Raw genomic sequence first — 25627 nt, 5'->3', positions numbered from 1 at the left:
GGACTGCTGGTAACGCCTCCCTGCGCCGAAAGTGTATTTCAATCCTGAATGCAGACTACACGACCACATGACTACTGATAATAACAGACAGAACTCATTTTTAACAATAAAAACGGCATGTTTGTCATGTTTTTAACAGGAAAAGTGGCTCATTGAGATAATTAGCCGGACTCTTACAGATACTTGTATTTTATTGTATCAAGTCCGATTTTTTAATGTACTGTACTTTTTAATAATAAGCCGTTTGGACAATTTATTTACATTTATTTTTCACTTAACTCGAGTTTTGTCTCATCTCATTAGTTTTTAGTCTCACCATTCTTGTAACACTGAGATAAATCAATGTGACACACTTCATTGTGCAAGTTCACATTATTGACTTAGTAAAATATTTAGTAAATCACTTTTAACTTATTCATTTTGACTCGTTATTTCAATCTTTTGACTTCCAATTAGTGATTTTTTTAATAATATATATATATATATATATATATAAATAAATAATATATGTTATAGTTAAAATAATCTTGATGAAAATGAGATGTTTCATTTTTATTTAAGAACTCAAAAACAAATATACAAATACACTTAAAAACACATAAAAATGATACATTCTTCTCAGCCCCTCCATGAGGTTAAATCTTGAACGGCACTCAAGTACCATTGCAGACGCCAGGAATAGCGTTGGGCTTTGGGGCCATTTTTGGATTCATGGCCACAATCCACAGTAAAAATCTGGATAAACAAATTGAGCAAACACACTGAAATGCTCCACAGTAACTTGACCAATTACATGGCAAAAATATCAAGCATGTCTGATCTGAACGGACATCAGTCAAAGGTGTGTCTGCTTATGGAACTTGGAAAAACATCCACAGTGTCCATCAGGAGGCCTGTGATGTAAATACTAAAGCGATAATGTAAACTGTTAACTGGCTTGGCCAGAAGATAACTCAAGTGTGGATGCTCATCGGGCCCAAGACAACTGAAAAACCTCCGAGTGTATTCTTGGTGAGAAACTTTCACTGAACGCGTGGGGCACCATCATGGAGAACAGCATCCGACACTCTTTACCACGTCCCACCATTGTGCCGACTTTGAGGATTCTGAAGTAAACAAGACAGGGAAATACAGAAGAGATACATAAGATATAAGGATAGTATAAGGATTTTTTTATTAGCTTAAGAATTTAATTTACCATTAACTCGGGGGCATTTGCTCTTCTTCCCCTCGTCCTCTTTTCACCCTCAAAGGTTTCTTCTTGTTAGTCATGTGTTCCAAGCATGTGGAGCCTCGGTAGATCCACTTCTTACGTTTATCCGTCTACGATTAATCACACACACTACTATAAGTCACACAATACAACAGTTTAAAGAATGACGTTCACAGATACTGACCAGAACAAGAACTTGTATCAAGCTGCAGTCGACCTCCTGCACCTCACACCTCCGCAGGACTCCCTTAAGCTCTGCAATGATTTTCTGTCCAACCCTGAACTGGGTCATGGGCGGGTTAGGCCAGGCCTTCATGTAATCCCTCATGAAATTCTTGTGGAAACCATTTGGAATATCATCCAAAGGGTCTTCCACTGTCACAGGGAAAAGAAACAAAGCCTGTCACTCTGCTTACGGCTAGTAGGATAGTAGGAACTGGGATCAACCATTTATCATACTGTTTTATAAAGTATTGGGTCCAATGTTGAGATATGCTGCAAGCCCATTTCTGTCAGCTAACTTGTACTGTGCATTTTTTCAAATGAGACATTTTGAGGTAAACAATAAAAATGAATGATGGCTATTTAGCTGTTTTAGTTTTAGGGTCCTGGTATTGTACAGGCCAGCTCATTATCACCATCATGGTTTACTGAGACCCTGAAATACAACAGAGCCAACCTTGTGTCTGTAATAAAACTGTCTGTTTCTGTGAATGACAACACCAAACTTACATGGTCTGCTCACCAGGCGAAGTAAAGCTATGCCAACGTAGATTGGCTTGTGCTCATCAGTAAAGACCAGGAACCTGGAAAATAAAAACATTCATTCAACCCTTCTTAGGGTAGAGCGACTAGATTGCATCTAGCAAATCTTCACTGTATTCACATTTTAAAAAACAGACTGCATCTTTAAAATGTATCCCTTGTACACTCAAACCTCATCTGGTTGCTTTTTCCGGGGAGCTCTCCCAGGATACCGGGGGAGAACAAGCTTTTGTCAGTTGGATACTGGACCACCACACGAGCACCGACAAACAGCTGCTCCTCCCTTGGTCTGTAGGCAAAGGCGACGTGGTGACCAGAGACTAGGATTTTCCCATTCTCCTTAAACTGTATCTTGTATTTCAACTTTCCATCTTCTGCAAAAAAAAAAAAAAATGTAAATAAGCAAACATATCCAGGCAGCAGTAATTTGTGGTGCATACATTTCATGGGCTAACTCCTCGTCTTTGTCGTGGTAAAACAGTGAACCATATCAACCCTTCAATCATGACTGCAAGTGAAGGTTTGTGCCAAAATTGCTGATAAATAGCAAGTTTACGAGAATGGGACGGGCTGACAACCTGAAGGCATAAAGCCGCGGACCACAGCTGCTGTTTTTCCAATATATTTGTTCTAGTGTGGACATGTTCTCAGTCACGGGTTGCGTACGAGTGTATTGCCAAACTATTGACGAAATCCCTACTTTTAAAAAATTGGAAGATACTGTATTATATACATAAGATAAATGAAATACTACTACAATCCATTTGCTCTGCTAGGATCATGATAACTCAATGAGCCAAAGTTGGCCATGAGAAGATTTTGCAATGTGTTGCATCTAGCAATATTTTGTCGTTATGGTTACCACTTACAAACAGGCTCAGTAGTGAACAACACGCTAACGTGCAGATTCTGTGTTTTTCAGCTGAGCTTGTTCAGAGAATATTCTCTTAAAACGGCTCGGTGATGCCGTTTTGCCCATCTCTTCTCTGTTAAATTTGAAGTTATGTAATGTATCCCCGGTGCATTTTATATGGAGTTAGTACTGCAGTGGCAGTTTAAAAATAGCCTTATTAATGCTACGTTGTCAGCAACCAACTTTAAGGGTGAGGTATTTCAGTTTTTAATAAGCGCTGTGCTGTGGATCTATGCCGATGTGAAAAGTGGTTGATGTGGATTAGGAAAAGGGACAAATGTCTACATAATACACTATATTACATAGAGTAGAGGTGTGGCATTGGTATCGAATTCAAGGTATCCGGTTTGGAATTGGTATCAAAAATCTTCAAACGATACCCAGCCTTCGGGACTACCTGTCAAGTGGAAGATGAATGTCTTGCATTGCAGTCTGTATTGTGGCGAACAGGTCTTGTATTCTTACCCTTTTTTACTATTTCCAAGAGTATCCCCTGCTGCCAGGTCAAGGCTTTTCTTCTGGCAAAGATGATCATTTTCACATTGAGATCTCCCGGTTGCACTCCAGTGCAAGGGGTCGTTCTAATGTTGTTCGAGGTTTGGCAAAGGGCAGTTACTTTGCACACAGGTCTCACTCCTAGGATTGGAATAGGAACGCCATATGTCAATAGAAACACTGATGCACTGGTAAATAAACTTCTAGTCATAGAAATGCCAAACATACCAATCCTTTAACACCTTCAAGCCTAACAAAAACGCTCGTCTTAAAACACCTTTCAGACAATATTTAATTACAAATAACCTAAAGAATCACAGCTAAGGATCTCCAAAGTCTTGTAGGACCACATACACTTCAAGCTATGGTGACAAATTACATATTTCTCTCATGAAGTTGATTGATTGGTAGGCGTGTTGATGTTTTTGTGGCCGTTACCTTTCATTCCACTGCTCACGGCATCCGTACTGGCACTCGCTTCGGGTGTTGATGTTTCCGTCGCGTCGCTTTTAGCTTCAGCATTTGTGCTAGCTTGGACTGTTGCAGGACTATCAGCGCGCTTTTCATTCTTTTCATCTATGTTTCTCCTCTTGTGTGGCAAAGTCTTACTACTTGAGAAACTAAATTGAGAACCTCTCTTGACTTCTGGTTCCCACAGCGTGTCGGAATCCAAATCGCTCGAGGATTCATCTTCACTGCTGTGATTCTCCGGCGTCGGAGAACATAAAGAACTGATCTGACGTGCAGAAAGTCTGGTCAGGACCACCACTGGTTCTCTCCTTAGCCCGTTAGAGCTTTTTTCCCCGTTATCTCTATGGAGGTTCTCACTGTCCCGTAGCTTCGGTGACAGAGGAGTAGTGCCATTAGTTGTTGGAGACCTGGGGACTGCATTTGCTACAAAAGAGGAGGGGGTGGGGGGCACAGGTGAACCAAACAAACAAACTTAAATAAGCCAGTATGTGTGGTTAAAACATCAGTGCAATCTTCAATCTTTCGTTAACCAAAACGATTTGCATCTTACCACAGCCCGTTTTATTGTCTTCATCATCATCAGAGTCTGTGTCCCTGTATTTCCACCCCAGCAAAGAGTATTGTTCCTTTACAATCGCTTCACATGCTGAAACACCCCTGAAAGATAGAAACAATCAAGCGAAGAACGAGGAGAAACACTGTACTTAAAGTAAACAGAATGGACCACTAGTGGTTCACTGCACTTTTAAATGAATGAAAAAAAAACAAGATGACCAACAAACAGACAGTATGGGCTTTAACAAGAGGTGGAAAGAAGAGCATGGAGGAGGGATAACACTCACCGACTGAGCCTCTGGAGGTGGGCAGCCCGTTTCTCCCTCCTTTCCAGCAGAGATTGCAGCAGGTTGCATTTCCCTAGCACGTCTGAAGAGACCAGCTTGTTCTTCTCTACCTCCTCTCTGATCCACTGTTGGAGCTCCTCTTTGCTCATCTCGATCTCATCCCCCTCCATCATCACTGCAACAGCTGGGAGATATTTCCGAAATTCTTATTACAAAAAAAGGACATTTGTTGTTGTTCTTGATGCACACTGCCAATTGAAATACATATGAATATAATACAATGTCAAAGACCGGTAGGGCTCCAAGCGCAGCAGCAGCAGAGATGGAGGGGGATGATGGGCATCCCCAGCTCTGGGACCGTACCACTACGCCTTAATGTTGGCATCAACGTGAGGAGCTGATGTTGTTTCAAGTTAAGAAGGCTAGCTTAGGGGCTAATAGCAACACAAGTGATTGGGATGAGAGTCAACAATAGCACAATATCGACTACATCCTCAGTCACAGACGTGTTGGTATGTTCCTACTTCTCCATGCTAAATTAAGCTAACCGTCCAAAATGTAGTGGCAGGAGGAGAGCAGGAGGCATATCGCTATAAGCTTGCTCCGAAATTAAAATAGTGAGGGGTAAAATTACGAAAAAGCCGCGAAGTTTAGAAACCACCGGACACCATCTTTGAGCCGTTATTTATCATACCAGCACGGTTACTTCTCGTCCACAAACCACGTTCTCTTGTTAACGTACAGCGTGTAGTTTGCAAATACTCTTACCTGTTGTACGGCATCAGTGAATTTTGGAAAGTGTTGTCTGTCTTCTTCGCCTCGAGCTGCTGCGCCGAGCTGTAAGCTCGCTGCTGCCCCCCAGTGTCCGCACAAACGACCAACATGTCCTTTTTTTTATAGTGGCCCTTTTTTTCACTTTATTGAAACACTAAAGCAAATTAAATGCATGTAACATTTAAAAAAGAAATACAACATAAATATATATTACATGAAATATGTATTACATTTTTGGTTTAGTGGGCAACTTGAAGAATAGCTAATAACTTATCAGAACTTATTGCTTTTCTTTTTATTTACCAAGAGACCAGCTTTATTCTCGTCAGGACATTTGCTTTCTTCAGTTCTAAGTGCTACTTTTTAAGTTTGTTTTATCATGTATAACTAAGTATAGGTACATCTCCATTATGACAATTTTATTGTGATAATTCTTTATTATTATAATTCATTTTCTCACTAAAATCCTTACATAAACCGAATCGTGTGGGTAATGATCCAGCTAGGGTAACTGTCAATAAACTTGCCCTTTAAAGCAGTCGTTTCTCTGTCAACAGTCCTGATATAAATTGAGCTGGCTTCAAACAGCCAGAAGATCCAGGTTCATGTCAAATTTTCAAGATTTCATACAGGGAGGAAATCAATCTTGCAGTGCCGCTCAGAGAACAACTTCCTCAATGTCAATAAAGCCAAGGAGCTCATAGTTGAATTTAGAAAAAAAAGTCGCAAACAACCCGACATGATCATCACACAACTTAAGAAGGCAAAATTCCTGTGCCAAGTTCTTGTTCACGTTCACAGAAGAACAAAACCATTCAGAGCGTCATTGGTACCCATCTGAGCATCAGTGATATAGATGACAAGGGGTGCCTGCAAAGAGCCCAAAGAATATTTGCTTTATTCACCCCTATATTTATCCTCCACCATAAAAAAGTTTTCTCCATCCTGGAAATACAACTATAGTCTGTTGCTCAACCATGTCTTGTACAATGACAAAGAAACCATTGACCTCAGGACAGTAGAAACTCAACACTTACTCCACCGCAGACTGAAAACTTATCTGTTCACTGCTCCATGACCTATTAAAAAACACACACAATCACACAAAAACCCTAAAACAAACCATATTTTATTGTTTAAATGTAGCATTTGAAGCAGTTGAGCATAATTAAGGAAGTTATGGTCCTTGCGAGATTCTAGCAATTGTTGTTGTACCCGCATTGTTGAATGCAACAGTTGGATACATGTATGCAGTGTAAATAGGACATAAAATTCAAATAATGCATAATCAAATAAAACCATATAACTGAAGGATATTTAGCGAAACATATTTACAGAAATGTCCATTCAAAACATAATTTAGTACTGTTTCACAGTATTCTAACAAATCCCCCTGTGACAGACAAAGTAAAATAAAAAACAAAATAGGGAGCCAATATTCTTGTCTATTTGTCACTTTCTGGACAAACCGGAATACCACAATGTTTTAACGTTGCACAAAAAATAATAATCCACCAGGTAAGTATATCTGGACATATGGACAAAAAAAAAAGCAAAAAAAAAAAAAAGCTTGAGTCATTCATGTGCGCTTATCTCATAATTACAAATCTTATTGTTCCTTTCTATGTTCCTTTAATGTTTCCTAAAAATAAATCCATTGCACATAACTTCAGGGTGATAACAATGGATATTAGTGAAAAAATGATTTTCCTTTCCCTATGGAAATTTCTTACACTGTCGTTTTTGAAGATTCCAGGGCCGCATCATCATTCGTTCTGTGTGTCTTTAGTTAGAATCACTGTTCTGCTCTTCTGCTCCTTTCATTTCCAAAAATCTGGCCATGTGTTCAAGTCGCATGGAGCCTCGATGGATCCACTCCTTGTATTGAGTATCCTGTGAGTGACAAAAACAATTATATTATAAACACAGAAATTTAAGAAATTTAAATAAACAGTTTAAACCACGGCAGTGTGACATACTGACCCGAAAAACAACCTGCATCAGGCTGCTGTCGAGCAGCTGCACGTCACACCTCTGCAGGACTCCTTCCAATTCCACATTAAGACTCTGTCCAGGCCTGTACTGGGTTAAATGTGGGTATGGCCAGTCCTTCAGGTACTGCTTCATGAAAGACTTGTGCGTGCTGTTAAAAATGTCATCCACAACTTCTTCCACTGTCAAAAAACAAAAGAGTGTCATTCTTTTTAAGCGCCTTTTTTTCCCCAAAAAGCCCACGAATATAAGGCTTTTGTCTTTAGTGGGAACATTTCATTGACAGGACAATTAACCGCAGTAGTAACAGGTATTTATGTAACAGGCAGTGATGGAAACATGACACATTTTCCTCTGGTCTCTATGTTGCTTTCTATTGTTTACTAAGCATGTTTTGTGGTGCTTTCCTGATGTCCAATGTGACAAACCAGAAAAAATATATATACTCGTCTACTGGAAATGGGAAATTAGTTTATTACACGTTTTTTAACACTGAATTACCAGTGTTAAAAAAAATAAAAAAGACACATTTTGGTGGGAAATGAGTATTCCTGAAATGTCGGAAAGGGTCCACCACCAGTCTTGCATGTTACAGAACACGATTGAGATGATTTTTGGTCATCTGGCATTGTGACATAACTTTGGCTATGCATTAGTGTTGACTTAAAGTCGTTAGGAATGAGGTGGAAACGTTGGTGTCTTGCGATTGGTTAGGTAAATCACATAAATCGTTAAGTACATGAGTGTGAAAACAGCCAAACTTACGTGGTCTGCACACCAGGTGAAATAAAGGTAACCCAACATAGATCGGCACGTGATGATCCAAAAAGACCAAGAACCTGGAAATTTAAATATGTGGGAGATCAAATCAATACATTTGTATTTTCTGTAATTAGGTATTATTTGATTCTAAAAATGGCCAATACTTCCAGTGTTTCACAGATGTAGAGACGAACACTCAAACACAAACCGTAAGCGGTTCTTTCTGCTGGGGAGCTCTGCCAAAATACCAGGCTGGAACCGGGACTTGTTGTCTTGACACTTGACCACCACGCGAGCGCCGACGTACAGCTGCTCCAGCTTCGGTGTGGTGTCAAAGGCGATGTGGTGGCCCGACACTAAGCTCTTCCCCTTTTCGTCAAAACATACTTTGTACTTCAACCGTCCATCTTCTGCAAATAGAAAAATAAAACGTAATTTGGTGAAATCGCCACTGTGTAATTTGTATGCTTCAATAGTTATTAATTATTATTATTATAATTTGAGTAATACAGACATCTATGAAAATGATCTAGAGCTGTACCCGGTCAATTATTTATTTGCCAATAGATTAAATCAAGTAATTGACTATCGATTATAGCTCTAATAATTATACTGTTTTCACAAAGCCAAGTACAACCAACATATCTAGCAGTAAAAACACAGGTGTTGGGTACTTACTGAGCATAAGGCACAATTTCCTGCCAAAAAGACAGATTTTCTTACCCTTTGTGACCATGTCCACTATTTTCCCCCGTTGCCATTTCATGGATCTCTTCCTGGCCAGGACCATCATGTCCACTTTGATCTCTTCTTCTGGCAAGTTGGGACGGAGCTTCGTCGTTTCATTGGAGCAGTGGCCGAAAGCCGATGATATTATTACAGGGGCTGGTTCTGGCACTGTAGGAAAAACACAAAATGTGGATATTAATGTGTATTTAAGCTTGAATTATTGTAAAATATGAATGACTGGTCATGGGCATTTAAGCAAAAACAAATATGACCTCAAAAGTCAACATTTAAAATGTGTCATTATGTGAGTGGCGATTCATTTTGTGGTGTTGCTGTCCGGGTCATGGCATTACCATTGTTGTTGTTGTGTCTGCTGCTCGTGTGCGGTGCATTAGGGTGCTTTCCATTCTTCTTTTTGTTTGAGAGCGAGAATTCAGAACCACTGGAATCATCTTCTGGTTCCCACTGCATATCAGAATCAGAGCTGCTGAGGGAGTCGTCTTCGCTGTAGAACTGCTGAGGCGTTGGTGGTCGTAGAGCGCTGATCATATATTCAGGAAGTCGGTTCAACACCACCACGGCCTCCAACAGCGTCTCCTTGCTGGGAGTTTGGTTTGCGGAGGACACAGTGTGACATGAGGAATCTGAAATATTTTCTGCAAAGACAAAAGCATTGATGAATTGATGATAATAACCAAGAATGTCATTTTTGCATAATAAGGTTGAACTTAAGCTTCATAAAAAACTACAATATGTATTTTTCAATTAATACAATTATGTGCTTACCATCAAAATCCCTTCCTTTATCATAATCAGTCTTTTTTTCTCCCCTCTTCCCGGACTCCATCTCGTCCACCTCCATAAACACTGCAACACACACAATTCAAAATAATAATAATAATAATAATAATAATAATAATAATAATAACAATAGATCCCAACAATTATGCGTGCAGTAAATTGTCTGGAACTAAACTATAGACTATGTTATAGGTTTGTTTTTAAGCTAATATGTGCGCTATTGTTTTTGTTGCTGTACGAGTCCTGTTGTCACCAATATTCACCATTTTAGCCAAAAAGTAACCTAACCATAAAAATATAACATACATATATAAAATACAACGAGATATGATGAGTATCTTAATGCGTATACAGTATGTTGACAGCTGATTAATGTATTTTATCGTATGAGAGGACTAACGTACAGGAGCGTCGGTGTGTCCGGACTTCCTACATAATAACGTCCCACCGAGATTAGTCGCATAACGCTAAAGCCTAGTCTTGTTTTAGGTTCCAAAGAGCGTAGACGTTAGCGACCAAAAACGTTACTTGGACCCAAAAAACTCGCAAACGTACCTGTCGTCATGTCCTTCACACCGCGATGCATGCGAGTTAATTCTTTTGTGTCGCTGCGATTGAGGCGACGTTTGGCTGTCAGCGAAGCTAGCAAGGAGGCTAGCACCGCTAGCCTAATACCGCTAGCTAGCTAACTAAACACCACAACTGGTTTCAGACGCAGTTTAAACCGTCGTCTTTGCGTCAAATCAAACACAATTATGCAAAATGACTCGCAAATTCGTTCCGCTCATGAGGTATATTAAACAAAATTATCACGCAAGCTTCCTCCATTTTAGACGTCTGTTATTGTGTATTTGCTTGCTGCCGCTTCTTCTTCTCGATGCTTTAATGCGGTAGGACAACAACTGAAAAGCCCCACTACCACCACCTACTGGTATGGAGTGGATGGACAGATCCAAATTACATTCAAAAATGACAGATCACAAACTCAGATGATCCATTCGATGCAAATAGTTTATACAAAATAACAAATGTAATTTGTGAGATTTTCCTTGAGCAAATGCAGTCTTAATTTTCCTCTCAGATATAGGATTTTAAAAATGAACTACTGAAGAGAATGTCAGATCATCAATGAAAGATCCCTGGTCACAGACACATTTTTTACTTTTTAAATTTATTTAATTTAATTTGCTTATATGTGCAACTTACATCTGTATCATGAATGAAAATATGAAGACATATAAATAGAAAATATATATATATATGATTGCATCTAAGTTTAGCTTAACATTAACATGAGGAGCAAATAAACGTTCACCCTCCTCTCTCAGGTGATCTGCTCCTCCTGGTACGTGGAGGTGGAGATGGAGCCGTAAGGGTCCACCACAGTCTGGGCACAGCGGACCACCGTCACAAGCAGGAAGAAGCACAGGATGAAGAGGAAGAAGAGAGCGAAGCCCAGGTCCACGTCCACCTCAAACCGCGGCACGGGCTGTGAAGCCTGGTCCATGTGGGCGACGATGCCGATCCTTCTTGAACAGTTTTCTGTCAGTTCAGCGCCACCACTCCAGCAGTAGGAGAGGCATGTGTACAGGTGCTCCTGGTGTGGGGATCAGTTGACTTGATGCCAGAAATTCAAAATCAGAAAGACAGACAAAGAAGTTACAGCTTCTGAATGCAGAGACACAAGACCTGTTTCTGAAAGCATTGCCTTCAGCATCCTGGTAGTGCAAAACTCTCCCTGGTTTGATTCTGGTCTTTTGTTGCATGTCATCTTCCTAAATCCGAGGGGTGTAATTATTTTCATTCATGAGTCGTTTCATTATTAATCTTCAAATTCATTTATCGATTCAATAATTCATCATTTTGTCTCAAAATCCTGGAAGGCCGAAGATATTTTCTGCTAATTACTTATTTTGTGCTTTCATAGTCTAAAATCCAGCGATATCTGTGTTACTGTCACATAAAACAAACAAAAAACAGGTTGGAACAAGAGAATGTTTCATATATGCTCAATGACTTTCTGTCGCTTTGCCATTGGATTAATTAACTTATCTTAGTTAGCACACCCATAACAGATATTTGAGGTTTTAAGAACAGATAGGTCTCATTAAATACATTACAGAAACATTATAGGAAAAACAGCTTTTGTTTATCTTGTTTAAACATGCTTAAAGACAAATTCAGCACCGAATCGTGAAGCAAAGTCCGACTTTATGGTTTCAAAGAGAAACCATATTAGCGAACAGATCAATTCAGTCTAAAGGCATTAATTCAAACTCACCATTCTGCATTGTCATCGGGCGTCTGTTGCTCAAGTCTTTCTTTCTACCACCCATCCAAACCTTTTAAAAGCCTTCATAGCATCTCCGTCTCAGCTCCCTCTGAGCTTCCTTATAACTCGAGTTACATAAGACAGTCATCGGTTACCAAAGTCTTTACTGTCCCCTTCTTCTCAGCATCATCACAGGAAAAATGAGCAGCCCACAAATAAGCCTCCCACACACACACACACACATGCAAGAAAACACACTTGCACCTTGCGACCTCCCCCTGGCTTGTAAAGCCATTATTAATACTTAAGCAGGAATTGAATAACGGTCCATACAGTTCACAAGTGAATCAAACACCCCACAGCTTTTGTTCTCCTGTCACTAGGACCTCCTACGCTGTCACCAATTAGAGTTCACACCACTATAACTCAAGCACCTTCGGCGACACCGAGCTTATTCATTACACAGGGCTGATAGGGCAACAGGGCGAGGAGGGCGTAAAGGAAAGGCAAAGATTTAAAGAGGAGAAGCATGACCGGAGGGGGTGTTAAGGAAAGCCCAGACGTTGGAGCGGCAGAAACAGGAGATGCATTTAGCAATTAAATTGCAGAGCCAGATGCGAGAGCAGGTGGAAATTGACCCCTGCTGCTTTAAAATGGAGATTGCTAACAGTGAGGCTTGCCAGTGACGAGAACAGTGCGGCGGCACCGGGGTAAAGTGATCCCACTCCATATGCAATTAGCCAAGAAGGCCTTTTAGGCTGCAGCCAACATGGAGGGGAAAGTGGAAGGAGCAAGAAACAACAGCTTGGAATGGATGGAAACAGAAGTTGGTTTCTCAAACAAACAAGCTGGATGAAGATCAACTCTTTCACTCCAGGATGATTAAAACCTTGGGAGATATTTTTCAGCAACAGTCCGCCTCCTAAAGGTGTGCCAGCCAGGTGCTGCTCGGTGTGTCACCACACGGTGCCATCCGATATCGTAATAGCTCCACGGTGCCATCAGGTCTACTCTACACCAGCGGAACCAGGGAGTGACGGATGCTCCTCATGCCAGTTTGCTCCACTTCCGCAGGGACTGAATAACACCAGGACAACGTGTTCATGTTGGCGTCACCATTGATTAATCATCTCCTTAATTAAAGGCTGGAATAAAATATTTGTCACGTTTGGCAAGAAGGTTAAGACAAAGTACATGAATTAGACCCTTCAGACCCTGAAATAGATTAGATTAAATGCTCAACATATTGTGGTTCCAGCAACAAATATTTATTTACTATAACTACATTAAAAACATCACCAGTTGCAACCCTCAAGGATTTCAAGTTGTTAAAGATTGCATCTCCTTCATAATTAAGTGGAACTCACTATGAAAAAGCAATCAGCAGTCATTTTCATTACTGAATCATTATTACTTGATTAATCAATTGGTTAAGAAAAGCTCAATTTCCTGAAGCCCAAAATTAAGTTTTTAAATTACCTTTTCATCCGGACAAGTTTCAGTTTATCACATCACGTCCATTTTCTGTTGATCAATTAACTCAGTTCTCATCTTCAGAGCCTATATGGCAAACGCTACAGTGAGTCATCTTTCATTAGAATGTTCCTTTATACATAATTTGAGACGTAATGTCGTTTCAGATTCTGACGAAAAGAAGAAAACTCTCTAAAAGACAGAATAGTTATCCACAATTATCTTTATCGTCATTGTCAATATGATCTTACATCTCGGCAAACACAAAACGCAGAATAAAAACCATGTCTGTAGAGGAAGCTGCAGGCGATCGGTCGCCGTGAGCTGAGGCAGGAAAGTTAGAGGCCCAAAGCGCTACAGTGCACAGATGTGATGAGGCACAAAGACAGCAGAAATAAAGACAAAAGGGAAAACAGAAAGAATATTTCTCTTTTTTTACAATTAACACTTGAAATGATGAAGGCACTTGCAAATGACAAGGTCACACGAAATGTAAACCATACATTGGTATTTCATTTTTACCTCTTGACTTAAGATTTCTTGAAAGTAATTTTGTTTGTTTTACAAAATGAACCAAAACACTGACATTGAGGAAGATCTGGGCTATAGATAATAATAATAAATATTTAAATCATACCTGCTAAACAAAAAATAAATCTGGTTTGAATTGAAATCAAACGTTACTTAGCTTGCTTGAAAATATATTAAGTCAATCCTGATCTATAGAGGAAACCATAAAGTGCATCTTTGGATGGATGGGAAAAAAACAACACTGAATGGAAATGCTATTGACTCTTCCAGCCCATTAAGAATGAATTAACAGTTATTGATTGGTTTGGGTTACACTCAAAACAAATTGCTCCCAAATTTAAACAATTGACTGGACTGAAAACAAATAAAACGTAAAGCAAAATAAAATCATACAACTAAAAAGATATTAAACAGAAACAAAACATTTAAAATTATCTCTGCACGTTCTGCTGCCCAAAAATGCAAAGCATTCAAGAACTTCCACGCCAGGCACATTTCAACATGTCGCAGATGTGTAGCACCTTATCGCACTTTTTTTTCTCTTCTGACTGTTAAAAAGAAAAACATTATTTACCTCCAATTATTTCGCTTTTTAAACATTAGAACAAATATATTTCAGAAAAACCAAAGTGACAAACTGGCAGCAGCAACAACAGATTTGCATAAATGCATTATGAACCGATACTTTAGTCAATAGATTTGAATCAGGTTATGGTCCGTGTAAAAGACGTCACCCTTTGAGCTCCTCACCGCGTCACGGAGTTCAGTGTGGTTATTTAAAGCAAAAATATCAGTCAGATTTAAGGGCAGCAACCCTCGGAAGAGTTTTAACCCACTGTGCAGGACGTCCTAACCACAGCATCTCTTCAAAACAATTCCAGCAACAAAACATAAAGCTACAAGTAGGCAGATTTGGCATGTGGCAACTTGGTCAACAGCACGAAAGCTAAAGAGACTAGAGGGGAGAGGGTGTGTGTTTGAGATAAGCACTCTGCTGCTTAGGTGCTAAGCAGATCATTGTGCATCTCCACTGCGGTCGTCCTCTCTCCATGTACGTTAATTTCATTCACAAAGAAGGGAAATTATCCACTTTGGATTACCGGGGTTTCAGAAAGGGGGGGGGGGGGGGGGTCAAGATATGAGTGTGTGTACATATTTATTTGTGCATGTGCTGCCGCCTGTTGCCCGTTTCAACAAGCCAGGCTCCCGTTCTTTGGCTTTCAGGTGAGGGCCACGTGTGAGGGCCCATCGATCACTCCCCACACCGCCTCATCTCCAGCTCTCACAGTCCAATCAGTCCGTCTTACTGTGGTTGTTGTTGAGGAGCGAGTGGCCGTTCTGCACGTGGCCATTCTTAAACTTTCCCCTCTGCTCGCGACCTTCGTCTTCATCTTCCGACTCGGTCTCCTCTTTATCGCTCCGCTCGTCCTCCACAATTTCCTATCGGAGGATAAAAACGAGACATAAAGTTTGTGCCGGTGCTGGTCGGAGGTGAAATCGTTTTGTGGTAGACGGGGAAGGTTAAAAGAGGCGGTTCATACGTTGCCTGGCAGGAATTTGACGACCATACGCATGATGAGCACTGCCCAGAAGATGTGCAGAGCCTGCAGTACAAGCATCAGCCCATTGAAGAAGTAGAAGCCGAGGAAGGGGGGGTAGAGGGTCAGGGGGTACACCCACGTTGTGTATATGATCCTGGACAAGAGGAGAACAGAGAGTTCAGTCAGAGCCACCTACAGTCACCATCAAAAGCCCATTGAGAGGAGCCAGAACTGTACACAGTGTGTCTGTTGTTACACTTCCATCAAATTGCTGCTCAAGTTTTAAACAAATTCATGAAATGTCTAGAAAATTAATCTGTGCCTGTTTTTATCATCTGCCTGTCATATTATATCATATATCATATTTTTCTTTTTGTCAGCCAAAGAATAAGGGGGTGGTTTTGGGACTATTTTCAGCCACGGGTTATTACTTCAATGATGCAGTGTATATGGATTTTACCTCAAAATAAACGACAGTCCCCATGTTTATCATAATTAACAGTTTTTGGACAAGTGAGCTGTATGGCACAGAGGAACACGCTATATCAGTATTATAACACAGTAAATATTTATTGTTGGGATGAATTATGTGTTTCGTCAGCCTTTAGCACATCTTTTCCTCTTTATATATGCCAGCTTTTCCACCTGAGCAAAGCATACAAATCTTATCGAGGTTTATTATTTAAGTTTCTGGCAATCCCATGTATTTGTTTTTTTTATGCACAAATTGCAAACTGGCCATAAATACAAGAAACCCTTGTAAAAGCTTAAAAACTGCATTGTGGTTCTATTAAATGTGTGTCAAGGGTCAATGTCAAACACATTTCTTGACTGTTCCTGTTGTGTAATAAAACCAGTGAGTAATAACAGTAACAGTGAACCTGTTGTAACATTGGTTTTACCAGAAGGGGAGGACTACGAGGCGGGTGACGATGAAAACTCCAGCAAACACGGTAAACATGAAGTTGCAGGTTTTCCTCCAACCTGCATAGTTGAACATTTTGGCTGCCTGGAATGAAAGGAAGAGAGAGAGATCAGTTTCATCTTTCCATTTTTTGTCCTCTAGAGGGCGCCACAGACAGGGCTGTATATTTATTGCTTTAATAAAGAATAGTGATTGTAATTTAATTCCTCAAATTGCCACATTATTGATATGTTAAAAAAAGACATGAATGTCAACATTCCTTTTTATTAACTGAGGGAAAAAATGAAATATGTGTAAAATAAAAAAACACAGTATGTCGTAATACCTCCATGAAGTAGTCGGCGGAATCATGGACTAACATGATCAAAGTCCCTGCCCGGATGTAGTTGACAAGCCAGGAAAAACTGATGAGGGAAATGGTGGCTATATGGTGAACAACCTGCTCTCTGAAATCCTGTTGAGAAGAAAACAACAACATCCAAAACAGTCACTTATTGATCGAGCTGTAAAGATTGGTCACTAATCTACAGGGCTTGTTCTGATTAATATTGGATTTACAAATGATTAACTTCACGCACATTGTGCATTATACTCGATCACTAAACTAAATCACTGAACTAAATCAATACAGAGAGGGAAACCCTCACATAAGACGCTGATTTTAACACAGAGGATCTCTGGAAAAGCACAGAAAACGGTTGATTTGTTTTTAACAGATTAGTTCCTTGCGAGAGCCAACGGGCTCAAAAGTCTGCCGCTTTTCACAACAGCGTTTGACCTGTGGACAAAACGACCTGTCTCGTCACAGTGCGATTGCCCACTGTGCTCCGGTCACACATTAACTCACAGGGCACCTCCTGATGCAACACCTCCGACTTGAGAGAGCTCCAACTTTACCAAACCGACAAAGTGGAAACGGATCAGCCGACTCGAACATTACCTTTAATAGCGTTCTGAATGCTAACAGCTCCACTCAATACAACCCATTAATCAGGGCATCATAATGGGAAAATCGATATCCAAACGTCCGCATACACTCCCGACACAACCGATCATTTTCATTATTTCATGCACTCCGTGAGCGATCTCTCCTGATGAAAGGTTTCCGAGGGGTTTCTTATAGTGTGCACTCGGGACAACAAAGTTTCGGAGACGGCTTACTTACCTTACGTTTGACATCCGATGCCATGCTTAAAAGCAGCGAGACGTAGAATCCTAGTTCGATCACGTAGTACCAGTACTGTGAGGGCAACAGTGGCTGGAAGAAAAGAGGAAAATCAAAGCTCTGAGAATAACATGCTCCCAATTATTTTTATCCATGAGTAAATTAAGTCATTTGGTAAACAAGAGTCAGTTTCCGCAACTTTCATGCTCTGTTCCCGGTTATTGTATTGACGTACCATTTTCGGGAAGCCTTCCCACATCAGCTTCATATCATACAACCATGGTTTCTGAGGAGAGTTGGATACTCAGTATTAATGGGGGTTTAAGTGTCCCACACTGGACCACAAAGCACTCTTATGCACAAAGACCAAACAAGAGCAAAGTGGAAAACAATGTTTTTGTGGGATCCAAGTGTGTCCACTACAGTTACAACATTAAAATTAAATTCCTATATTTCTGTACTTCTGTAAACATGTAGCGAACAGATCCTCAGGGTGACAAAGTTGTCAGTAGAGCAATGATAAATAAGCCTTCAGTTATGACTAGACTTTACTTCATGGTAAGATTTCACAAAGTGACACATGCATGGATATCTTTTTTGCTGAATGTGACATTTATGAGTGCCAACTAGATTCTAACAGTACTCACATCAATAAGGGCTGCCAGGCCAGCAAAGAAAGCAAGAAGGTAAAATGTAAATCTCCAACTGTAAGAGAATGCACAGCGGTCTCAGAAATCTAGTTCGACGTCATTACAGACAGCACAAAAACAACATCCCACCTACAAACACACACAATGGCACAAAGCTCGAGTTTATGGGACACAGATGAAGAAAAATCACAAGGAAATGGCACCATTATATACCAGTCATACACACAGAGGACAGCCTCACAGCTAAACTAATGAATGCGGTGCAGTTTTACTGAGAACATGGCTGCATGTGACCACGACACTGCACAACATGGTGGCTGCCAACTCCCCTGGACAGGTGACTCACTTACACACACTACAGCTGGTGAATAATGGATTTCACCCGTTTGTGCACCAGGTTATCATTACAGTCGAGTGGATTCTTAGGCCACACTACCCCTCATGAAAGGCACTAATCTTGTTGGTTCATGGTTGGTCAAAAAATAAATTCAAAATTAAGCTCCCTAGTCATGGCCTCTGCAAAATCTTACTTAAACACTATTAAAAGCCCATTTCCTTGTGAATTTATTGTTTGTGGTTCCGTTCAATCTTCAATCAAACAAATCATGAAAGAAATGAGAAATAAGCGATTAAGAGCAGGCACATTAGAAGGAAAAGGAGACACTGGGTTGGGGGTGTATTTGACGTCTGGTTGAGGATGTTTAGCTACCTTGCTTCCCGAAACTTTTTGAGCTTGCTGGGTCGTTCCTGGTTTCTCCGTCGTCTGAACCACCTCTGCACCTGTCGTACTGAGCAGCCCGCCTGTTTGCTTAAAGTCTCTATGGAGCTCTAAGAAAAGCAGGGCAAAGAAAGAGGAGTCAGTGCCGCCTTTAATGTCTGCAGTTATAAAATGATGACTGGTTACATACGGCTGGGTTTTTGAAGATATGCAATATTTCTATCATGTTCTCATTCTCGCCCATTTACACCTCAAACACCTCTGAATTCTATGATTAGGCTCAAGCTGTGCTATTGCCAGAGGACACACGAGATGTGCGAAGCAGTTCTCGTTTCCTTAAGTATGCGGGATCCTTACCTGTGTGGGATGCTTTGATGTGCTGCAGAAATAGGACTCCAGGACAGGATTTGGAGAAGCACGAACACGCGGCTTGTCACTCACTCCCAACAGGGAGGCGAGAGGAGTCGCTACTGTGCTGGAAAGAGGGGGAAACACAGCGTACTCATCATCTTACATTTGTCAGGGAGTAAATGTGCAAAATCAACAGGCAAATGATAATGTGACAAATAAATAAATAAACAGCCACCATCGGAGAGGACTCACCTCTCAAATATCTTCCTGCAGACCAGGAAGCAGAGTGCGATGGGTATAGTAACCCACAGGTCCTGTGTTTTAGGGTAAACTTTGCCATCGTGGTCCTTCAGATCAGCCCAGCCGTGGCCTTCAGGAAACCAAATCCAGTCCGCCCATATCTTCTCACTCAGCCCAGACAACATCCTAAAAGATGAAAAAAAAAAGGATTTGTGGGTTTTTGGTATCTTGTAGAAGGAAATTAAGACGGGTAAGAGAAAAGGTTTTGTCTGCTTGGTGATCTCCATTCAGATTTTTCTATTAGATAAATATAGCAACTCACTCAGCTGTGACAATATCCTGAGAGGAAGGAGAGGAAACAGAGGGAGCTGAGAGGAGTGAGTATTGATTGGACGTGATTAATCTCACTGGGCATCTGCAACAGGCGCCGTATCTGGGTGCTTCCTGTTCCAGATTAAGAGGGACGATGAAGGGAGGGCTTTTCTTTGCTGCACACAATTCAATCGGAAAAACCTATGATAATCAATTTAGCTCTAACCCAGACTGTAGTTTGGCACCAATTCCCATTCCTTGAAAAACTATTTCTGCTGCTGCTGGGTGACATATTCACTCAGACACGCGCCCAAAATCACTCCCACGTTCACTCATCCTCTACTCCCTAAATAACAGGGGCTCCACAGATTACTCAATAGTGAGCAGTAAACAGCTGCTGAAGAGCTGACAGTACGGCCTTAGAACTTTACAGAAGAAATGTCTGTACAGCCAATGAAACCTCCGAGATGTAATGATGTTTTTTTATGTAATTTATCATTTCTTTTTAAAAAATAAAGTATTATGACAGGACAAGGAAATTGTACAATTAACTGAGTGTTAAAAATGCCCTCTATAACCACTATAAACACAAGAGCAATTGTTAAACAAACTCAATTTGCTTATTTATGTCACAGATATTCAATATTTCATCCATTTATCTTGATGTTAACTACAGAAGGCAGGCTCTTTGTATAGACCCTTCCAAGGAGGCAATTCAAAGTGTGTTACACAAGACATAAGGAAAGATAATAGGAAATGATGTACAAGACAGACGATGCAAGAAAAGGCAAGAATAAGAGGTCAAATAAAATCTAGGATAAAACATGTGTTTGTTCCAGATAGGATATGGTGTGCATACCAACTGAATGCTGCTTTTCATTGATTGGTAGTTGGTAGTTTTAAAAGTAGGCTGACCTGTTCCAGACGACCTAAGAGGTCTAAAGGAGTCAGAACGTTGCAGCAGATTAGATATGGTGTGCTTTATGAGTCAATGGCTAGATTTGCACGATGGACTTTTAGAGACCTGTGAAGACACCAATACAGCGATTAGCAGTCAATGTGGCAAGTCGAGCTGAGACACAGGCCTTTTAATTCTTAATATATGATTTGGCTCGAGGGATGTGGTTGGTCGATCCGACACTTTGGTCCACACTGAAATATCTCAGCACCTAATAAAAGGATTGCAATCAGTAACATTCATGGTCCTGGGACAAGGAATCCTACTGACGTTAGTGATCCTGTGAGGGTAATATATTGACAATTTGGATTGATTACCATGAAATTTAGATACATCTATTCAAGGTCCAAGAAGATGCATTCAAAAGTCTGTAGCGATCCTCTGACTGTTTATCTAGTGCCACCGCGAGGTTCGACATTTTTGTTTTTTTATTGAAATATCTTTACAACTATTGGTTGATTGCCACACTATTTAATTACAGACATCTGTGTCCCCCAAAACTCTACTTTGGGTTTAGTGCTAATTAGCAACACCACCATCTGTGGTCAAATGACACGAGATGAAATTAGTGTTGCTATAACCGCCGGCATGTCGTCAGTAGGACACTAAGTAAGCTCGTGGGCTTGCGGAACGTCGGATCAGCTGATTTTGAATCTGATCATCAGATTGCCTCATGTTATTGCTTCACCTTTGTATCTGCAGTCAGGTATTTGTGTCAAAGTTCAAGCGTCTTTCTGAAGCAAATCATTTCAGAGGGAAATTCCCGTTGTCATAAACTTCCTGCCAAATCCCTTAATAAGGAGTGTGTGTGTGGACTTTAAACCGTTATAAGTTTACTATGAATACACATTAACTAATTCAGGCTGCCTTTGCTGGCAGAGGAGTTTAACCTCAATGGGACCTCCTTGTATTGAAACAACAGCGGTGAAATATCAACTCATCCTATTTTATGAAGTTATTTAGTGCAGGATGTTAGTGAAAATTCTTCCTTCCTTTTGTCACCTCATATCAGAAATCAAAACTTTTATTTGTGTGTCCCCCGTTCCCGTTTACGGACAACAGATCATGTCTGGTCTTTTGAATGCTTCACAGAGGACAGAGAATGGGCTCTTTGTGGATTGTGTTAAAATATGTTAATGATAGCAAGTTTTGTATTCAGTCCTGGGGTGATTTATGGGATTCGGGTGAACAAACAGCCGTATTTTATGTCTAACAGGGGAAACTGGAAACCAACCTCGGGGCTGCAAAAGCTCTCAGGTGTATATCCCACCTCTTACATGCATAAACGTATTTATCCTGCAGCTGCAACTACTGCATGTGACAGCAGATGGAGATCCTCAAACTGGCAACAAGCAACAAACATTTGTGTATGCACAGGGCTTAGGCAGAAAATATCAGTGTTCTTAGGGTGTTTATGTGTACCTGTACCTACCTACATACCTTCCTTTTCTAAAAAAATAAAATAAATAATAATAATTCTGCTCCTGCTGGTGTATGATTCGCTCTAGAGTTTACTGACTGGAGGAGATTTAACAGTCAGGCACCAGTGGTTTAGCAGGTACAACTGCTGCAAGCACAAGTAGATTTGCATTTCATTTTTAGAACTAAACTACGTTGATGGATCATCCAGTATGAAATACAACAAACAAGTAAGACCAGTAGACTGGTGTATACAGCTTCGCTTAGTTAGACCTTCAAATACATTTGGGATTTTTTAAAGCACATTCTGGAAATGTACGCTATTCTACTTGGAAACAACACAACAGGCTTGCTGCGAACTGTATTTGTGAATCTATTACTGCAGTCAGTATTAATTGGTTTGTTACAATCCTCCATCTGTTCTCTGGCAATACTGTATCATTAAATACAGAATCATCACCCTTCACTAAGCTAGTCCAAGCACATTTCCATGACAGTGTTTGAGAGACCAAAGCGTGCAGTGGCACATTGGCACCAGTGGTATAGTGTCCAGGAATAGCAATGGTGTTATTGGACAGGCACCGAGAAGATCAGATTATAATATTAATAATATATAGTATCTATTGCCATGTTTGCGGCTTAAAAGCCATATATTGCATGTCTGTACATGTTAAGGGGTTGAAAGGGATTTGCTCCTCTTTTGCTCTTTGAGGTTTCTTTATTTCAGTAAAAGAGATAATCCAGCAGTTTAATACTGCACAAGGATTCACATGATACAGATAATAAAAAGAAAAAAAAGAAAGGTCAAATTCTGTTAACCCCGACTTTTAGTCCCAGATAACGGTCGAGCTCCAAAAGCACCAGATCCAACACTTATGCAACGCAATAGCATTGTTCATTAAAACCCTCATGACTCCTAAATAGAGGGCTTCAGGAATGCTGCTGTGTGCCATTTACTTACAAAACCCGAGGCCGAAGAAAAATCAGACTTCAGTCGGCATGCCAGGCTAAATGTCTGACCAGGAAATCAGAAATTCTCTGCAAACCCCAGGAAATTAGTTATCATTTTTACACTTCCGGATGTCAAAGTCAATGTTTTTTTTCCCCCCAGAACAAAACTTTGCTTTTTTTCTCCAATAATACAAAATCCAATGGATAAATGATCAAATAGCACTTTTTCTATGTCAACATTCACACACACACATCCACACACTGTTGGCAGAGGCTGTGATGCAAGATGCAACCTGCCCATCACACACGTTCATACACTGAGGGCAATTGGGGGATCAGTATCTTACTCAAGGACACTTTGACATGTGGATTGTTGGAGGCAGGGATGAAAGTCTACATCTGAGTCACAGCACATCTTGTTGTTGTGGGACCAGTGCAATGCTAACTTTTATGCTGCACTCTATATCTATTTTATAACTCAACACCCCCAGTTTAGTAGGCGGGCTTCCAATTAAAAAAGGTAGTATATGTAGTTTTGATCACGGGTAGATGCAATTGACATACCTGACAACTGTTTCACACTATTACACTAGTACACAAGTGGTAGTAACGGGCCAACATATGAAAATTAACCAGCAAAGTTGATTTGGATGTTTTTTCAAAAATGTTGCGCCTTTAACGTTATTAAACCTCAAGCCCAGGCAAGATAGCCTAACCCTGAAATGCTTTCTTTCATAAAACCTTGAAGGACAGAGGCTGTCTTATGTTGGTCAGACTGCAAAGTCCTTGGAGACAAATAAGATAAGACTGACTTGCCTTGACTTCAGCGAGACGCTGAATCATATCTCATATCTAAAACGGTGTCCCTCACTCTTAATTCAAAGTGGATGCACGGGTATAAATGTCAACCTCAGGGTTGTTTGCGTGACTGACACAAACTGTTTAAATTTACATTGGGGACAACAACCCTGAAGTTGACATTATGTGCAAGGGTATAATGTCAACTTCAGGGCTTGTTGTCCCCGTGTAAAGTTTAGCCGTTTGTGTCAGTCACGCAGCAACTCTACGCTGTTTGCGTAAACTCTCTCAGGGAGTGGCTGAGTGCGCGTGCATGGCGCAAGTGGGGAGTCTCCCGGACATAGCGGAACAGACAGCCCCGACTCACTGAGATGGAGCTTTGAATAAGTTTCCCTACACCGTCCTAACGTAACGTTAACTAACTCACATCGTATGCGTTTTACTAAGGAGAACATATAACTAGTATTGTTGTATCAACCGTGTAATAAGAGAAAGTAACAACGGTTTACGTTAGAAAACTTTTTTTTTTAAACACATTAGTTATTTCCACATACAAATTACCTTTCTATCTGTTGGAAACTACTTCTGTATGACCACAGGGGCGACTGTTGTGGTCTGTTGGATTAGGTTTGAACGCTTTCGTGACCTTCTGCTATCGCGGTGTTCCTAAACAAACATCACCGCTATCGGGACAAGGCCTGTTAGCTAGCTAAACTTTGATGCGCGGGTCCCTTTAACGTCTTCCAACGGCTGAAACACACACGGCTACTGTGAACGTAGCGTGTCAGAAAAGTTTGACTTTTTTTCCCCAACAACGGTTATAACTTGACATAAATCCTCCCCTCACAATCTGAAAACCGTCTTAACGTGTGTCTGAATGTGAAGCTTTGAAGTAACGCTAGTTTTTTTTTTAACTGACACGTCCATTGTGAAACGTTAGCTAACGGTGCAACCTACATACCTTTCTTCACTCGACTGTGCAGGCGGATAATGTAGCTAGTCTTCAACCGTGTCCTGTCTGCTGCAGCTGCTCGTCCTCTGTTCCGGATGTACGGGTGGGGGTTTCATGTAGTTATCGCCATCAAAAAAACTGCCAACTTGTTGATCGTTGGGCTGCAATCCGCCTTTTTTTCTTCTTCTCTCTAACCTCGGCTTCGCCACATTTTCAAAGAGAGAAACAAGCCGTGTCACACTTTCTCCCCCCCGCAAAAAAACTCCCGTCTTGTGGTTGTAATTTCGAGCTAGTCCAAAGGGGACTAAAACGTTTTCACTTTTCCGTCTTGTCAAAGTATTTAGTCCTAGTGGGCCTCGGCTTGTTGCCGTTTAGCCGGGTAGTGCAATTGGTCGGCTATACAGGATATTATGGTAGCGTATTAGGAGAGGACCGGGGGCGGGCGGGAGCAGGCTAGTTAAAGTGACGTGAACCTCCACACGGTATGAGGAGTGGTTAGTGCCACTAGAGGCAGGCCGACGAGATAAAAACGTGCCCTCCAGTATATATAGTGATGTTCATATTTTGAAAATAACTGTGTGTGTATTAATGGACTCCCGTGTCATCTAAAGTAC

At 40.7% G+C, this 25627-nt stretch overlaps 3 protein-coding genes across 6 annotated transcripts; all 3 read right to left on the bottom strand.

The window, feature by feature from the left end:
• Nucleotides 1-550: 550 nt before the first annotated feature.
• On the bottom strand, nucleotides 551-5541 carry LOC311027635 (histone-lysine N-methyltransferase SETDB1-B-like). 3 transcript variants are annotated; one of them, XM_084031739.1, is made up of 10 exons: nucleotides 5468-5541; nucleotides 4700-4874; nucleotides 4408-4514; nucleotides 3825-4280; nucleotides 3357-3527; nucleotides 2151-2352; nucleotides 1946-2019; nucleotides 1398-1588; nucleotides 1199-1323; nucleotides 551-1106 (listed from the first exon to the last, which is right to left on the bottom strand). In XM_084031739.1, exons 2-9 carry the CDS (start codon nucleotides 4870-4872, stop codon nucleotides 1201-1203), a joined length of 1497 nt encoding a protein of 498 aa, XP_083887865.1. In that variant the 5' UTR covers nucleotides 4873-4874; nucleotides 5468-5541; the 3' UTR covers nucleotides 551-1106; nucleotides 1199-1200. The 3 variants fall into 3 exon arrangements, with proteins under 3 accessions (XP_083887865.1, XP_083887866.1, XP_083887864.1); XM_084031740.1 differs by having other exon boundaries at nucleotides 4700-4883; nucleotides 5468-5521; XM_084031738.1 differs by lacking the exon at nucleotides 5468-5541 and adding an exon at nucleotides 4991-5284.
• A 1040-nt stretch (nucleotides 5542-6581) lies between these two features.
• Nucleotides 6582-10645, bottom strand: LOC311027807 (histone-lysine N-methyltransferase SETDB1-B-like). Of its 2 annotated transcripts, none has more exons than XM_084031972.1 (8): nucleotides 10313-10645; nucleotides 9743-9823; nucleotides 9310-9612; nucleotides 8951-9124; nucleotides 8436-8637; nucleotides 8231-8304; nucleotides 7457-7647; nucleotides 6582-7366 (listed from the first exon to the last, which is right to left on the bottom strand). In XM_084031972.1, the coding sequence occupies exons 1-8, from the start codon at nucleotides 10341-10343 to the stop codon at nucleotides 7259-7261; spliced, it is 1164 nt and encodes a 387-aa protein (XP_083888098.1). In that variant the 5' UTR covers nucleotides 10344-10645; the 3' UTR covers nucleotides 6582-7258. The 2 variants fall into 2 exon arrangements, with proteins under 2 accessions (XP_083888098.1, XP_083888099.1); XM_084031973.1 differs by having other exon boundaries at nucleotides 9310-9600.
• A 3062-nt stretch (nucleotides 10646-13707) lies between these two features.
• Nucleotides 13708-25406, bottom strand: cers2a (ceramide synthase 2a). Its single transcript, XM_084032121.1, has 11 exons — nucleotides 25023-25406; nucleotides 19636-19809; nucleotides 19390-19507; nucleotides 19024-19142; nucleotides 18312-18369; nucleotides 17900-17950; nucleotides 17665-17757; nucleotides 16825-16953; nucleotides 16477-16583; nucleotides 15575-15728; nucleotides 13708-15473 (listed from the first exon to the last, which is right to left on the bottom strand). The coding sequence occupies exons 2-11, from the start codon at nucleotides 19806-19808 to the stop codon at nucleotides 15327-15329; spliced, it is 1149 nt and encodes a 382-aa protein (XP_083888247.1). The 5' UTR covers nucleotide 19809; nucleotides 25023-25406; the 3' UTR covers nucleotides 13708-15326.
• Nucleotides 25407-25627: the final 221 nt, after the last annotated feature.

Source organism: Eutrigla gurnardus (genome assembly GCF_963514095.1).
Source record: "Eutrigla gurnardus genome assembly, chromosome: 17".
Lineage (NCBI taxonomy): Eukaryota > Metazoa > Chordata > Actinopteri > Perciformes > Triglidae > Eutrigla > Eutrigla gurnardus.
The sequence above is the reverse complement of the archived record's forward strand: the minus strand, read 5'-3'. Positions and strand labels throughout refer to the sequence as shown.

Coding starts and splice junctions, on each gene's coding strand:
- LOC311027635 (XM_084031738.1), bottom strand. CDS start 5,084: ATGCCAACATTAAGGCGTAGTGGTACGGTCCCAGAGCTGGGGATGCCC. Junction 3,528..3,824: donor CGTGAGCAGTGGAATGAAAG/GTAACGGCCACA, acceptor TTCCAATCCTAG/GAGTGAGACCTGTGTGCAAA. Junction 1,324..1,397: donor TGATACAAGTTCTTGTTCTG/GTCAGTATCTGT, acceptor GATTAATCGTAG/ACGGATAAACGTAAGAAGTG.
- LOC311027807 (XM_084031972.1), bottom strand. CDS start 10,343: ATGCATCGCGGTGTGAAGGACATGACGACAG. Junction 8,638..8,950: donor AGTGGACATGGTCACAAAGG/GTAAGAAAATCT, acceptor TTCTATTTGCAG/AAGATGGACGGTTGAAGTAC. Junction 8,305..8,435: donor AGCAGAAAGAACCGCTTACG/GTTTGTGTTTGA, acceptor TTAAATTTCCAG/GTTCTTGGTCTTTTTGGATC.
- cers2a (XM_084032121.1), bottom strand. CDS start 19,808: ATGTTGTCTGGGCTGAGTGAGAAGATATGGGCGGACTGGATTTGGTTT. Junction 18,370..19,023: donor AAAAAGTTTCGGGAAGCAAG/GTAGCTAAACAT, acceptor ATTCTCTTACAG/TTGGAGATTTACATTTTACC. Junction 17,951..18,311: donor GCCTGGCAGCCCTTATTGAT/GTGAGTACTGTT, acceptor AACTCTCCTCAG/AAACCATGGTTGTATGATAT.